The 17,130-nt window shown below is 43.6% G+C and overlaps 1 protein-coding gene across 3 annotated transcripts in view; it reads left to right on the top strand.

The window, feature by feature from the left end:
- KCNIP3 (potassium voltage-gated channel interacting protein 3) overlaps window positions 1-13,114 on the top strand; it is a 173,522-nt gene extending 160,408 nt beyond the window's left edge. For all 3 annotated transcript variants that reach the window (XM_043985998.1, XM_043985999.1, XM_043985997.1), the window contains 4 exons: window positions 7,871-7,978; window positions 9,891-9,995; window positions 11,862-11,924; window positions 12,849-13,114. In XM_043985998.1, the coding sequence (XP_043841933.1) occupies window positions 7,871-7,978; window positions 9,891-9,995; window positions 11,862-11,924; window positions 12,849-12,896 (324 nt within the window). In that variant the 3' untranslated portion in view covers window positions 12,897-13,114. The remainder of the gene's footprint in view (window positions 1-7,870; window positions 7,979-9,890; window positions 9,996-11,861; window positions 11,925-12,848) is intronic.
- Window positions 13,115-17,130: the final 4,016 nt, after the last annotated feature.

The following is a 17,130-nucleotide window of genomic DNA, read 5'->3' as shown; positions in this document are numbered from 1 at the left end:
TCTTGACTTTTGTTCTGCCATTGGACTTGGATGAGTCTGAGAGAGAGAGTGAAGCAGATGACTTTGTGCAACTCTGCCTCACTTAAATCCAAATAACACTCAAGTCAAGACATCACCCATGATGTCATTGGTCCTCTTCAAAACTGAAGGATGAGTAACAACAACAACATACTGCTTCTAGGAGACAAGAAAAGACTCATCCATTTCTTTCGGGGTTTTTTGGTTTTTTGTTTGTGTTTGTTTCTGTTTTTGCAGGGCAATGAGTGCTAAGTGACTTGCCCAGGGTCACACAGCTAGCAAGTGTCAAGTGCCTGAGGCTGGATTTGAACTCAGTTCCTCCTGAATCCAGGGCTGGTGCTTTATCCACTGTGCAACCTAGCTCCCCCCCCCCATATTTGTTTGTTTGTTTGTTTTTGTTTTGTTTTTTCGGGGCAATGAGGGTTAAGTGACTAAGAATCATCCATTTCTAAAAGGGGAGGCTGGAGCTGCAATGTCTCCTGGGGAGAGCCAGGTTTCTGTTAGCACGAGATGTAAGGATGTGTTGTGAAGGTTACAGGGAAGCATGTTTAATAGTAGAGTGATTATTCAGAGTTCAATAGAATGGGTGGGTAGAAAATTATATGGAGGAGAAGTCTAAGGTAGATAGGAATGAGAGTATGGGGAGAGATGTTTCAACTCAGAAGACATTGATTCTGAATCATAGTGACAAGGGACTGGGAGTAGGTAATTTGCCCATCAAATGATGAAGAGTAACTAGTTGATAGGAACCATTGTACCCTCTAGGGTCATATGGTAACTAAAGCCCAATTTGGTGTGGGTTCTCACTGCCTCTGACTCAGAAAGGATCAGGATCTCTTCAGGTTCTAAGATAGGCTAGTGACAGAGGAGTAAATAGGTGACTGGGTCCCTGGATGGCAGGACTGAACACATACTCTACATCCATCCCAGAGCCTCATTCCAAGATGGCGAAGCATGAAGCATGCATAGGAGATAACCCTGCATGGGATATAAGCACCCACCTGCCAATGGCTTATTCTCTGGAAGGAAAGTCTAGACCTTAGGTATACTGAGGCCTGATATCTGAAGAGGCTTAGAGTCCCTTTTGGAGCAGGCCAGCTACCACCCTGAATTCCCAGAGGCTCAGATTTTCCTAGAGCACTACATTTGTATCTTTCTCTAGCTCTCTCTCTCTGTCTCTGTCTCTTTCTGTCTCTGTCTCTCTGTTTCTCTCCTCTCTCTTTCCCCTCTCTAGCTGTATCTTTCTCTCTAGCTCTCTCTCCTTCCCCCTCCTCTCTCTAGCTCTCTTTCTCTCTAGCTCTCTCTCTAGCGCTTTCTCTCTCTCTCTCCCCCCTCTTTCCCCTCTCTAGCTCTCTCTTTCTCTCTAGCTCTCTCTCTCTCTCTCCCCCTCTCTTTCGTTATCCTTATCACACTCAACCTCCCATATATATCCTATGTATGTGATACGCTGTGTGCAGTATGTGCTTAATAAGTGTTTGTTGAATTTAATTCATGTTGGGAAGGCCTAATTTCCCAGGTAGCCTTGTTTAGGGAGAAGAAATTGAAAGCAACTCAGCTATTCTAATTCAGATAGGCGATACTAGACCATACCTGACAGTCATTCTTCTTGCTTGCTTCTCCATTGGTACATATAATGTGTGGCCATACCAGAGCAGCAAGAGGCAGTGTGGAATGGTAGCCCTTTTGAATATGTTATTTATAATTGGTTAATCAACAAGCATTTATTATGTGATTAATAATAGTAATATTAACAGCTAACATTTATATAGCACCTACTATGTGTCAGGCACCATGCTATGTGCTGGTGTGTTTCCCTTTAAGACATTCCCCACCTGTAGCATGGACCAAGGGGTTCAGACAAAAGCAGAGTAGAGCCAGGAGCTTCTGTTCTGAGTGTGGTCCCCACCTCACTTGTGAAGGAATTAAAGAATTAAGGAAAGTTTCTCTTACTTCAGGGGGTTTAAAAGGTGGGTGCACATGGGGTTCTCAGGGAGGACTGGTACCTCTGGTGTGAGGGCTTGCTAAGGTCTTTTCAGGACTGCTCATTCACCTTTTATGTCCACTCCAAGAAGCTGTGGTATAAGCAGCAGCCACACTCCCATAATATCACGTGGGCAGGCAGATGGGCTAAACGAGGTTGATGGTAACTGATTGACCTCAAACCTGTCAGTGAGTGAGGGGAATGTCAACCCCAAACATGGGAAGACCTTCTCTTCCTGCAGAATGGGTGGATGAAAACCATTTGTTCAAATGGTAAAGCAGGCACTGTGGAGTGCTAAAGCTTGGTCAGACATCAAAGACGCCAAGGTCTTCCGTTATATCCTGGGCCATTACCAGCAGTCTTGCCACTGAACTTTGATGACTCTGGAAGAGAGAGGGAGGCTGATAACTTTGTGCAGCTCTGTTTCACTTAAATCCCATTCACATGCAAGTTAAGACATCATCCCTTGATGTCATTAGTCCTCTTCGAAAACAGGATGAACAACAATAACCTCACCTTCCTGTGCTTAGATCACTTTTTTTTCCTCAAAGGTTTATCTCTGCTAGGTCTAGAGATATGTATTTAAATATGTTATTTTCTCTCTGCTTAGAGGCACTCTTATTAATGGGGTAGCTAAGTAATGCAATGGATTTAGTACTAGGCCTGGAGTCAGGAAGGCTGGTCTTCCTTAATTCAAATCTAGCCTCCAACACCTAGTAGCTGTGTGACCTTGAGCAAGTCACTTAATTCTGTTTGCCTCCGTTTCCTCATCTATATAATGACCTGGAGAAGGAAATGGCAAACCTATCCAGTGTCTTTGCCAAGAAAACTCCAAATGGGATCATGAAGAGTTGGACACTATTGAAAACAACTGAACAAATTCATGGAAATTCAAGCTTGCCTCGGGGTATGTATCAGTACACCTCCACTACTTTGGAAACTTCCATATGGGATCAGCATCTGCTTTTATTTTCTGGTGCTTCAGCCACAGAAGGAAGGATGCATCCCCTGTCTCTGTCTAGAGAGCAAATCTTTCCCCAAATCTCCACCTGCTGACATCATTAATCACACCTGACAAGGATTTAGTGGCTGCTGGATTTTCTTTTCTATAAAGAGGAGACAGGTTCTTCAGTGATAACAATAATAGTAAGCAATTGAGAAACAGATCATTTTAAAGAAACAACCAGGCTGCCTATAATGGGGGGAGTAGGGTACCTTCTTCCCCTGAAGTCAGCTCTCTCCCAAAGTGAGAAGAAAAATCATCCACATGGTGATACGAGCTTTGATGTAATCTGTCCCTAACAGGAAAATGAGGGGGAAAGCAAAGCTTTCTCTAGTTGCTTTTTGAAATCTTATCAGCATGCCCTGCCAGTTCTTGGCTAGCAGGGAAAGGTTGCTCCTCAATTTCTAATTGCTATCCTCTGCAAGAAACATTCACAGGGCCATGGGGGAGGTGGCAGGGGAGCCAGTGGTGGCTGTCTATAAGTTGCTTACCCTTGCGTCACTCCATTCTTCTCATGTGTTGTGTTGGGAAAAAAAGATGCATGGGGAGTTTCTCTCTCCTTGTTGTTGTTCAGTTATTTCAGTCACGTCCAACTCTTCATGACCCCATTTGGGGTTTTCTTGGCAAAGATATTGGAGTGGTTTGCTATTTTGTTCTCCAGCTTATTTTACAGAGGAGGAAACTGAGGCAAACAAGATTAAGCGACTTGTCCAGGGTCACACAGCTAGTAAGAGTCTGAGAGCAGATTTGCACTCAGGAAGATGAGTCTTCCTGATTCTATGCCAAGTGCTCTATCCACTGTGCCACCTAGCCTTTGTGGCAGAATTATGGAAGGAATAAATCTGGGCTGGCCCAGACATCCAGGAATACACACGCACAACGGAAAAAGGAATTCCCTAAGAGGAGGATACATAAAAATAAATGTTGGGAGTGCCACCATATAACATTCTCTCCACACTAATGGAAGGTTTGCTCCTTTGTGTGACTGGATTAAGGGTCTGAATGACTGACAGGGGAGTCTGAATGTTACTTAATAGGTAAGAGGGAGCTGGGGCAGCTAGGTGGCGCAGTGGATAGAGCACCGACCCTGGATTCAGGAGTACCTGAGTTCAGATCCGGCCTCAGACACTTAACACTTACTGGCTGTGTGACCCTAGGCAAGTCACTTAACCCCAATTGCCTCACTAAAAAAAAAAAAAGAGAAAAAAAAGAGGGAGCCACTGAAGGTTTTTGAGAAGAGGAGTGACCTAACTAGATTTTCATACCAGGAAAATTAGTCTGATAATAGTATGAAGGACTGATAGAGAGGGAAGAGGGTAAAGGTGGAAAAGTCTGTTAAATCTTGATAGTTGGTAATGAATACCTGTCCTGAAATGGCAGCCATGAGATACTAAAGAAATTGAATTGATGAGATTTGGTCATTGATTAGAGATGAAAGGGGCGTGGGATAAGGAAGTGTCAAAAATAACTCCAAGGTTACAAACATGGGAGCCTGGGTGAGTATAGATCTGGAGCTGCAAGGAACCTTGAGGTGAATCTAGTCTAGCCCTGTAATTTTACAGATGAAGAAACTGAGGCCCAGAGAAGGTGACTTATCAAGACTCACACAGTTATTAAGTGACAATATCTGGATTTGAATACAGGTCTTCTGACTCTAAATCCAGTGCCCTTTCTATTGTGCTATACATGCCCTGCTTCCTAGGCCTGAAGAACCCTAATCTCAAACAAAATTGATTCACTGGAAAAGTACTCACTGAATACTGAGGCCCAAGGATCTGATGGCCTAAGGCTTAGTCTTAACATCAGAAATGTTGATTTAAACCTATTCATTTTTACTTTTTCAAGAGTCTAAAAAAAAAAACCAACCCACTTATCTGCTGAATGTGGCTGGTTAGGAATTAGTGGAATTATTATTTTTGCAAAAGAGGATCATGAGCCAGAAATTTAAATCCCTTCTTCTCCTCTTTTGGCTTTGAAACAGCTGTTAATTTCTACCAGCATGCAGAAGCCCAGTGTACACCCCCCCTCCCCAGAACCCCCCCATGTCCCTTGCCATCAGCAAAGCTGAATTGACTGAAGACAGGAGAAACAGTTCCTGGGCCATATGAACCTCCCAAAAGGTTTGTTTCAAGATGGCAGGAGAACATTGAAACCACTAAAGAGAAAGGAAAATCCAGACATCTGTTTTTAGGTATCATCATAGAAGACAGGATGGGGAATGGTGCCATTAGAATTGTTATTTACATTCAAATATTTACTATACTTAAAAATATTAATATCTTTTGTTTTTATATCTGCCAAATTTCCCACTGTATATTCCTCCTCTCATATCCACCCAGAGAGCCATTTCCTACAACAACTAAATTTTGAAGGAAGAAACCAAAAAAAAAATCAGCAAAACTAACCAGCTCATTGAAAAAGCCTGATGTTGGGGGCAGCTAGGTGGTGCAGTGGATAAAGCACCGGCCCTGGATTCAGGAGTACCTGAGTTCAAATCCGGCCTCAGACACTTGACACTAGCTGTGTGACCCTGGGCAAGTCACTTAACCTTCATTTCCCCACGAAAAAAAAGAAAAAGCCTGATGTTATGATTCATATCCATAGTCCTCCAACTCTGCAAAGAAGCAAGTGGAAGTGTCTTCTTTTGGGTCAAATTTGATCATTATGATTTCATGGCATTTGGTTTCATTTGCTTTGGTGGTTATGGTGTTCTTTTTACATTGTTTGTAGTTTTTATGTATGTTGATTCCTTGGCTCTTCTTACTTTACTTTGCATCAGTTCATGTAACCACTTCCATGTTTCTCTGTATTCATCATATTCATGATTTCTTACAGAGCACTAATATATCTATATCACAATTTGTTAAGCCAGTCTCCCAATTGATAGACATTGACTTTGTTTCCAGTTCTTTGCTACTATAAAAGAATATTGCTGCTATAAATATTTTGGTGTATGGAGGGGTATTTCTCTTTGTCAATGACTTCTTTGGGGATATACCTAACAGTGCACACTGTGGGTCAAAGGCTAGGGACATTTTAGTCACTTTCTTTGCATTATTCCAGATTGTTTTAAAAAATGATTGAGCTGGGGCAGCTAGATGGCACAGTGGATAGAGCACTGGCCCTGGAGTCAGGAGTACCTGAGCTCAAATCCGGCCTCAGACACTTAACACTTACTAGCTGTGTGACCCTGGGCAAGTCACTTGACCCCAATTGCCTCACAAAAAACAAACAAAAACCAAAAACCAAAAAAAAAAAAATGATTGAGCTAATTCACAGCTCCACCAACAATGCATTAGTGTGCCCATCTTTCCACATGCTCTCTATAGGATTTCCTATTCCTGTCTTTTGTTATCTTTGCCAGTTTGCTGCACATGAGGTGAAATCCTAGGCTTGCTTCGATTTGTGTTTTTCTTGATATTAGCAAGTTAGATCATTCTTTTTTATTTTTAGAAACACTATGGTTCAATCTGCATTCAGAATCCACAGTTCTTCTTTTCTGGATGTAGAGAACATTTTCCATCATGAGTTCTTTGGAATTGTCTGGGATCATTGCACTGCTGAGAAGAGCTAAGTCTCTCACAAGTTGATCATCACATAATGTTGCTGTTACTGTGTTCTCCTGGTTCTGCTCACTTCACTCAGCATCAGTCCACTTAAGTCTTTCCATGTTTTTCTGAAATCTGCCTGCTCATCATTTCTTTCAGCACAATAGTATTCCATTACATCCATATACCACAACTCGTTTAGCCATTCCACAATTGATGGGCATTCCCTTGATTTCCAATTCTTTGCCACCACAAAGAGAGCTGCCATAAATATTTTTGTACATTTGGGTCCTTTTCCCTTTTTAATGATTTCTTTGGGATACAGACCTAGTAGTGGTATTACTGGGTCAAAGGGTATGCACAGTCCCATAGCCCTTTGGGCAAAGTTCCAAATTGTAAAGCATTCTTTCATATGTTATTGTTTCCATTCTTCTTTTGAGAACTTTGCTCAGATCCTTTGACAACTTATCTATGGTTAAAAGGCTTTTGGTCTTATACATAATTAGTTGTCTTTATATTTTCAATATCAGATGCTTATTTAGAGGCATTTCATACAAAGGGTTTTTTCCCAGTTGACTATTTCTCTTCTTATCCTGGTTTCACTGATTTTGTTTGTGTAGAAACTTTTCAATTTCATGTAATCAAAATTATCTATTTTATCTTTTGCTCTATCCCTTTTTAGCTTTGAATTCACCTCCCTCTTTCCCCCTGCCCCACACATTCAAAGCTTTGAAAGATATACGATCTGTTTCTCTTCTAAATTTTTTATGCTATGATTTTTTTTAGTATTCAGGTCATAAAATACTTGCTCTACTAGTAAATTAACCCAATCCATTAAAGCAGGTCTTGTAAGACCTCTACTCAGCAGGCCATTGTTAGCCTATTTCTAGTTATTGTTTGGACCTGAAAATAATAAAAATTGTATTTCCCCCAAATATTCTGTAATTTAGCTTTTTTGCATCAGGGCATCTCACCCCAAATTAGTCTAAATTAGTGGGTTTTGATGACATTTTTATTTCTATCATAGATAGCATGGAAAATTTGGGTTCAAGTCTTACCCTGGATACTTACTGGCTGTGTTACCCTGGGCAAGGTACCTAACCTGTCAGGATTCTAGGTAACTTTCTAAAATAAGAAATTTCAGAGAAGGTGCTAATCTACATTGGTAGAAAGAATCTCTTCATCTGAGAGTTTCCCTACACAGTACCAGTGAAATCACAGATCAACTCCCTAGCCCTATATTATTGCCAGTAATCCCCTGTTAACAAAATCCAACTGTCTTCAGCACAGTTCTCTTTTTTCTTCATTTTTTTCCCACAGGATTTTGTGGTGGGTCTCTCAATTTTGCTGCGAGGAACAGTCCATGAGAAGTTGAAATGGGCCTTTAATCTCTATGATATTAATAAGGATGGATACATCACAAAAGAGGTGCCTACTTACAAGTGGTAAAGAATGGGAGGTGGGAGAGAGAGGGTCAAAAACATTTGTGTTAGTCATTAGAATGAAGGGAGGTGTGAGGATTCTGGTCTGTGATTGGCCCAGAGTCAAAGTTAGACAGGTGGTTTGTTTTAAATGTGCAGTTCTACTAATGAAAGAGAGTGTCTGTTTTAGAGTGTCAGTCTGATTCTGAAGCTCTGCTTGCTTTAGGTTCTTTTGTGGGGTAAGGCATTAAGAGTTGTGCAGTAATTGGTTTCAGTTTTTCATTCCTTATTCAGCTGAAGTTGGATAAGATCCTACTCTCATGCCACATCAAGGAGATGATTCATTGTTCTTGAAGGCTGGGCCAAAGGACAATAAGACCCAGTGGGTCCTCCCAAACTGAAAGGCTTTGTGTGAGCCCAGTGAAACTTGGCCTGTCAGCCAAAGACCAGCCTATGTCAAAATCCAAGGCAGCTCATCTCTAAGTTGGCTGTAGGATGATGAATTTTTCAGCCTAGCAAAAATCCTTAGAGACATGTAGTAAGGATGGAGAGACAGATTTGGCGCCAGAAAGATCTGAGTTCAGAAACTGCCTCTAACATTTAGTAGCTCTATGACCCCAGAGCAAGTCACTTAACCTCTCTCAGCCTCAGTTTCCTTGTCTGTTCAAAGAGGGGGTTGTATAGTACTAGATGGTCCCTTCCAGTTCTATGATTCCCTACCCATCTAAGAAGCCATAGAGAACTCGCAATCAGTTTTGGTGGAGTGCCCACACCAATCAGGGATCCTTGTATGACTGAAGTGGTATTCTACTGAATACTGTCATTTGATGTGGTAGAAAGAGTTCAGGTTTGAGTCTTGGCCCTGATGTGTTCGCTATATGACCTTGGGCTTACCCTCTCTAAGCCCCAGTTTCCTTAAATACAAAATGGAGATAAAAATACTGGGACCACACATTTCCCAGGGCAGTTGGGAAGCTCACCTGAGGGGCCACACATAAAGCACTAAACACAGAAGTCTTATCATTATTAGTGCTTCTATCAGGTGCCTAGCTTCATTCATACATGGAGTGTTTGGAAAATAGTTGTTGACCTGAATTGAATTGACTAGTCCCAGAGGCCACTGGTTTTAGAGGTCTCTTGATCTTAGAGCCAGAAGGAACCTTACAGGTTATCTAGTCCAACCCCTACATTTTGTGGATGAAGAAACTGAGGCCCAGTGAGGTTAAGTGACTTAAGATCATATAAGTAGCAAGGTTGAGATTTGAAGCCAGGTCCTCTGATTCCAAAACCCTTCTTTTCCTCTCTGTTTCCCTATACTTCCAAAAATGCAAAAGTCAACAGAGTTCTGCCACTTTTGTGGTAACTGCTTAGTTCATCATCAGCACTTGGAGTCCACAAGGCTGCTAACACCTGGCCCAGTGCTTGCAATCACCTGGTAGTTCCATAAGGAATACTGACAATTCATGTGGAATAGCTCTAATACCAATGGATTATGAAAACAGAAAGGAACAGCAAAAATGGGACAGAGAAAAATCAGGTTCTCTTTCTTTTGTTTACTACCAGGAAAACAGGATAGCCAAGTATAATTCTGGGTATAGTAGAACATAATAGAAGAACAAATGGCAGGACTGAATATAGGCCATTAGCAAAATTCAAAGGGCCACTAGCCCCCTTTAAAGGGGTTGTAATGTTCTTGAGAGTCCACAGGGCCCTTGCCACCATCCCTGCCATTGTCCCTTCTATTGCAGAAAGTGTGGAATTCTGGAAGTATGGAGGTGGTGGAGTCCTACCAGAGGCACTGGAACAATCCCCAAATGAAGGTCCCTTCTTAGTTCTCCAGACTTCCTGTTCCCTCCTCCCCAAAATAGAGAGTCCCCAGGATGTCTCAGATCTCACCACTACCCTGTTCCCCATCCTAGGAAATGCTGGCCATCATGAAATCCATTTATGACATGATGGGTCGTCATACCTACCCCATCCTGAGGGAAGAAGCCCCACTGGAGCACGTGGAAAGGTTTTTCCAGGTAATGGCCCAGCTCCTGGGAAAGTGATGGAGCCAGAGATCAGGAAACACGGAGAGGAGTGTGAAAGTCTCTTTATTAAGAGCCCAAGTGTGTGATTTCTTAGAGACAATTCCTGAGGAGGTAAAGTCTTGACAAGGTGATAGCAAAGACATGGCCTAAGACCATCATATATGAAGTGTTGGGGGGGAGCTGCTACCTACTGATGCAGAGACTGCTGTTTCCCTTCTATCACTATCCCCCTTGGCCTTTCTTTCCCAGACATTGTCCCCAGACTTTTGTAAGGGGCTAAAATTCTAGCTAGTCTTTCTAAAATATCTAATGAGTGGTTGCCAGTAAATTATAAACTTTAGCAAGAGTTTAGACTTTTAAGCATCTATTAAGGAGAATAAGAATTTGGTGAAGAGAGAGAGAAAGGCCTAGATTCATCTATCTATCTCAGGGAGCTACTGTTCTCTTGCTCTGCTCTCCACAATAGTCCTGATGAAAGGGCGTGAGAGTGCCAGCCTCACCCCCTCTTCTTCCCACAAGCAAACGTCACTTCCTGACGCCAAAGAAAAGCCACATATCTTGCCCCCAGGTGCCTTCTCCTCATGCCGGAGCTTTCCTATAGTAAGTCTCCAGCAGGTGGCATCATTCCAATCATTACAGTCCCCTCTTTGTTTCTTCAAGAAACATGGGGTGTTTCCTTGATGAAACACTTTGGAAGAGACTCTGTGAAAGATAGTGGGATGTTGAGGAAAGAATACTAATCTGGGAGTCAGGAGCTCTAGGATCCAGTCCTGGCTCCTCCATTAAGTATCAGTGTGACCTTATACAGGTCATTTTAATTCTCTTGGCCATCATCAGTGAACCCAGAGACTTGGACTAACTGATTTCTAACATCTATTCCAGCTCTAAACAAATTTATAAATTTTTATGAATAGGGAGTAGTTTGAAAACTAACTTTTGCTTGAGTTAAATGTAAGCAGATGGTGAAACGTAAGTTGAACCATTCAGCTTAGAGATGGGGGTCAGTTACAATTCAGTGAAACCTGGGTTCTTGTTCCATTGAAGCTGCTGACTTGCTATAAACCATAGGCAAGTCTGTTAACCTCTCTGGGTCTTAGATCTCTCAACTGAAAAGAGGGATGATAATACCTGCCTTGACTACCCAGATAACTGCTTTGAAAAGTGAAGTCAAAGCATATGATAGCACGTTGTAAAATACAGAGCTCTATAGAAAATATGAAACATCATTCTGATTACTTGGAATTGGTCCTGAGAAAGAGGCTGAGGAGGCAGATTTGAAGGATGCAGGAAAGGCTGGTGGTCAGAGCAGGAGGTAGGTGGGAGAATGACCAGGAGAAAGAAAAATGGAAATGAGGAAAGCATCACTGAACATTTTATAACTGGGATGGGAGGGAGGTGATGGGAAGAGTGAGCCAGGAAAGTCAGGGTCTCCAGAGTTTGCCATCTAAGAACAGGACAGTATTAGTGGTATGTTATCCAGCACCTACTTGGAAAAATGTTATATCAGTTACAACAGGAAGGGTTCAGGTCTAAGGATGTTCTTTACTGAAACTTAACTGAGTGCCTAATGCAATGCCTTCATATTGCAGGCATATAACAAATGCTGTATGGAGAGAGAGAGAGACAGAGAGACTGAGACAGAGGGAAGAGGGGGAAAGGAAAGGAAGAGAGGGAGAGGGAGGAGAAAAGGAAGGAAGGAAAGAAGGAAGGAAGGAAGGAAGGAAGGAGGGAGGGAGGGAGGGAGGGAGGGAGGGAGGGAAGGACTTGACCAAGTGAGTTTCCTGTAGTTAAAGGTATGATTAGGAGATTACCCCTGGATTTGACTTATTTCTATAGATGGATATGCTTGTGTTTCAGAAAATGGACAGGAATCAGGATGGAGTGGTTACCATTGAAGAATTCCTAGAGACTTGTCAAAAGGTGAGCTTCATTCCCCCTTCAGCCTAGCCAGAAACACAGCAAGAGGCTAGTTCCACCTGCTTAGAAAATCTCTCTTCTGCAGATCCAGAGAAATAGGAATATTTGGGGGATTTCTCTTCTCTTCTTCCACATCTTCCCCACCACTATCTTTCCTTTGAGAACTTTTCAGGGCATCTTGCTCAATCCTGGGTCCTCAGAAAGACTCTAGCCTATCCCCTCCCCTCCCATGAGACATTGACAACCACCTCTTAGTCAAGGAGATGACCTGGGATTGTCATGATTCTCTTAGGACTTCAATAGTAGTCCAAACTCTCCAAGCTGAGGCTAAGCAAGGACAGCCTGGAGAGTATAGTATCACACATGATTTAGGTCTAGGTCCATTCCTGGCCCTCACCTAGCTCAGGTTCATTCTACTTGGAGACATCTCCTGGGATCCTTTAGAGTTTTGCAAGCCTGGCATTCCTTCCTGGCCCACTGCTATTGCCCCTACCTCCACACCAAAGTCCTGACATCATAGAGCCTCCCAAATCCTCCATTCACATTCTTCGGCAAAGAAAAGGTTCATCTATGGGATCAGATGCAGTTCCTTTGAGGAAAGTGGTTTATTCATAACCAGGACCTTTGGAATATTGAACAGATTTTTGGAGAAAAAGGCACCAGAAGCCTCTCTTCAAATCAACATCAACTGGCTTCAAAAACTCTTCCAGCCAGGCAGTGACCCCCATCACATGACCTAATAAACTCTAAACTCCTATTTAATCTATGTTTTCTTATGATGAAATTAACTTAGGTTGAATTACCTAATCACTATCATCATTTCTATAACTGTTCCTAGAATCTATTTACAGTGAATTCTATTGTCATGCTGGACAGCTCCTAACAATGTCCCCCTTTCTGTTTTTTTTTCTTTCTTACTCCAAATAGGATGAAAACATCATGAGTTCCATGCAGTTATTTGAGAACGTGATCTAGAAGAAGAGGGAGGCATTCAGCTGCCACCCTTCCTAGCCTCCTCCTCAGAAGTCCACCTTCATACTGATAGGCGCCACTATCACAAGAAACTTTTTTTATTACTGATTTCCAAAAACAAAAAGAAGGAAAAAACCAACAAAAGTTTAAAAGTTTGCTACACACATACATAATATTCCCCTAGACTTGAAGAGGGAGAGAAAGAGATGGAGAGAGAGAGAGAGAAGAGAGAGGAGACAGACAGAGAGGAGAGAGAGAGAGAGAGAGAGAGAGAGAGAGAGAGAGAGAGAGAGAGAGAGAGAGAGGAGACAGACAGAGAGGAGAGAGAGAGAGATCTGGGCTGAGTATCACATGTACCAATTTCTCTCCTACTAGGAAGACCAGGAGATGGTATCTATGGTAATAGAATGTCACTTCCCCAGTCCACTTCCCCAAGGGACACCTGTGACTCAGGGACTCGGTGAAATCTGCACATTTCAAAAAGGAGTCTGTAATACCTTCTGCCTGCTTAGGGAGGTGTCCCCCAATTCCATTGGACAACTGGGTTTTACCAGGAAAAGGGCTTGAATTCTCACAGAGGACAGCACAGTCACTAATAGAGATATTCACCTCTTCCTGAGGCCAACAGCTCCTCTGCAGCCCTTAGAGGCCGTGGGATTAAATTCACACACCCCTCTTTCAGTCCTGAAGCTCTTGGGACAAAGTTGGTGACCCTATATTAATGGGTCAAAGCTATCCCTAGAGCTCTCTTCTCTTTTCTTCCTCATTAGGATAATATCATAGAGCTGTTATGAACCTTTAGAGGCCACTTAATTTCAACCCTCCTCATTTTGCAGGTGAGGAAACTAAGTCCCCTAAAGAAGGGAAGTGACTTGACCAAATTCAAACTGCTAGTAAGTAGCAGAACCAGGGTTCTAACCACAGTCTTCTCACTCCAGATCCACTGTTCTTTGCCCATGAGGCCATACTTCCTCCTCCAAGCTGCAGGTATTCTGTTACGTGTCCATTCTAGATCAGCCCTCACTGGAGGGGAAGCTTTGTCCCCTGCTTGGAGAGATGGCCCAGCCTGTCCTCCATTGGAAGGCATTGTGGCTGCCAGGAGGGAAGCCATGAAGAAGGGGGCAGTGATTCACCTCGCTGAGAGGTCAGGGAGTTTTGGGGTGGGGGGTGGCATGTCTCGATTGAAAAGGTAAGCTCCGGGGCAGCTAGGTGGTGCAGTAGATAGAGCATGGGCCCTGGATTCATGAGTACTTGAGTTCAAATCCAGCCTCAGACACTTGACACTTACTAGCTGTGTGACCCTGGGCAAGTCACTTGACCCCAATTGCCTCACCAAAAAAAAAAAAAAGAAAAGGAAAGCTCCATGCATGCTTTGTTCCTGCCTTCTGGTAAGTCATTCACAACAGATAGAAGCACAGGAGAAAACAGGAATTTCACAGTTGCTGAGCTCAGGACAGGCAGAGACCACAATGAGGCACTTGGCAAAAGGGAGAGGGATCCACCCAGGATTTGAGGAGGAGAATCCTATTCACTCTGCCACCCCAGGAAAGAAATAGCCTTCCAAACTCAGGGACTGGGGTCTGCTTAATAGAGAATTTTAATGACAACTATCTTCCACTCTTGCCCCAGGATAAGGAAGGGAAGTCCTCCATCCTGGATCAAAGATCGGAGTCTGTTATTTACAGCCAGATTAGGGAGCTCAGACTTGGATTAACAAATTGTTTGGATCTTCTTCTTCTCAGGCAGAGAGGGTAACTGTTGCAACTCAGGGATGGGTGGAGGCGGGGATCAGGTTTGGCCAGTTCAGACAGGTTGCCTGCTGGAAGGATGGGAGCTTCCTCCCTGTGGGTAGAGAGAACCATACCTGTAGGATTTAGAACTGAAAGTCACCTTAGAGGTTATCTAGGCTAGCCAGTTTGTTAGTCCCCAAAAGGAGACAGCCCCCACCTACAACAATGAAGATCACTGTCTGTCCCACACCTCTTCAAAAAGCACAAAGCCTAATTGCGGCCCCTCAAGTGGGAACTTGGCCAACACCAACAGCAATGCCAGGAGGCATTGCTTGGCCTTCTACGGAGCCTGGTCATTAGATACCCTCTTTTTCCAAGAGAAGGCTGTCCCCTTCTCTCCCTGGTGGTTTTTGTTTAAGGTTTTTGTCCCGGTGTCCTCCCAATAACTGGGAGAAGTAGGAAAAGGAATTCCTGGAATGAGTCCTGTATCTCAGAGAAATGGGAATTCAATTCCTTCCCACCCCTAGTAATATTCAAAAGCACAAACTCCATGTTTCGGAATGAGTGACAACCAGGCAGGCACCATGTTTGTATTGACCAGGCCACAGAGTCAGACTGGCCATGCCCAGTGCTGGGGATGGCATTGTGATTTTCAGGGAAGGAAGGGGGGCATTGAGAAAAGGAAAGGAGTAAAACGTGGGGGCACCGTTTATCTGGGATACCATGTTGTCAGAAACCTTCAAGAGAAGGGACTCAAACCATCCCCTACCTCCTTCCTTTACTCCAAATATCTGATGTACAAGAAAAGGCTTGGATATGGGTTTATATAGGCTATATATGACTCGTTTACATTCTACACTCGGCTGTGTACGATTAAAGGGTGACTGATTGAATCTGGGTTACTGTGGTAGTTACAATCCACTACTGAATGACCTCAAGGAAAACCAGCCAGTGTGATTTTTGATCAAGTATCCCACGGGAAGCGGAAGGAACCTTTCTGATACATCTCCTCCCTAGGAAGAAGATCCTGGCTGGCTCCACAGGGTCTCAGAGCCAGCATCTGGGGTTTCGGGATGAAGCAAGTACAATGGGGAATCTCAATTGTTTATGGTGTGAGGGACACAGCTGCCACCCCAAGGAACATTCCAACTAGATACATTCCATTATTCTGCAGCTGCTCATCCCCACTCAGGCAGGTCCCGACCCTGGCAGTTCAGTTCCACATCCGGCCGGTTCCCCCTGACTGCAGGGGACTTTCCCACCCCTATCACTTGTCTGCTGGACTTAGCCTGGCTCTGTGCTCACCACATCAAATGCAGGGCTGTGCTGGTCCTTCCTGGGGCTCAGACAGGTCGTTTTGGTTCAAAGCACAGCCCTCCTAGGCCTCATCCCTGATGTGCACTCAGGGGAAAGAGTATCCCAAAGGGGACTTCAGTAACTGAGCTCAGTTCAGCCTCTTCTTACCTTTCTCACCAACACACACCCAGGTCTTCTTGTCATTTCTCGAGGGTCACCCCTTGCTTGGTCTCCACTCCACATTCTGAGCCTTTCTCCCCACAACCACAGAGGGGCTCTCCTGGTCATTCTCAGGCTCCAGCCTCCATCAATCTCCATTCCCCTCCCTCCTCTCTCTCTCTCCCTGCATCTCTAAACACTAGGGCCAGTCTGTCTTAGACGAGCCAACAGTATGCTGGGAATTCTTCAGCCTTGGTCCCTCTCCCTAGGGGCTCCTGCTATGGAGTGACTAGTCCCTGGGGGACCACTGATTTGCACAAGATGCTCCTTAGTGTGTGTGTGTGTGTGTGTGTGTGTGTGTGTGTGTGTGTAGTATAAGGCATGGCCGCATGTCTGATTGTCAGGAGCCTAGGCTCTGGTGTCTCTCTACCTTCCTCACTTGCAGCCAGAGGAGACTGTTCCTGTTCACAATACTTACTTGATGTTCAGTCACTGTATATTTTAATAAAATAAACTTGGAAAAAGGAGAAATATCTATTTTCTTAATGTTGAGTCTGGACTCAGGAGCCAACACTAACATTTTGGGGGGGCTGAGCAATGAAGGTTAAGTGACTTGCCCAGGGTCACACAGTCAAGTTTCTGAGGCCAGATTTGAACTCAGATCCTCCTGAATCCAGGGCTGGTGCCTTATCCACTGTACCACCTAGCTGCCCCAGGACTAGCATTTTTTTTAAAAGAAATACTTTTTTATTGGTATCTTCTGTTTTTATATAATATGAGGACTACCTCCATTGGCCTACCTCCACCACATAAGTCGATGGGGGCTGGGGGCAGGGAAGGATGCTGATCAATAAGGGCTCAATCCTTAGTGCCTATGCAATAATCTTTGCAGTCACATATTGTGTATATATGCCCCCATTACACTTCCATAATCTCCATTTACCAATGTTTTTCTTCCCCACCCCACCCTCCCAGAAAGCCATTCTTATAACAAAGAATATAAAAGAGGGGGAAAACTGTTCAAGAAAAGTAATGGACATATTTAAAGTATC

This window comes from Dromiciops gliroides, chromosome 2 (genome assembly GCF_019393635.1).
Source record: "Dromiciops gliroides isolate mDroGli1 chromosome 2, mDroGli1.pri, whole genome shotgun sequence".
Taxonomy (NCBI): Eukaryota; Metazoa; Chordata; class Mammalia; order Microbiotheria; family Microbiotheriidae; genus Dromiciops; species Dromiciops gliroides.
The sequence above is the reverse complement of the archived record's forward strand: the minus strand, read 5'-3'. Positions and strand labels throughout refer to the sequence as shown.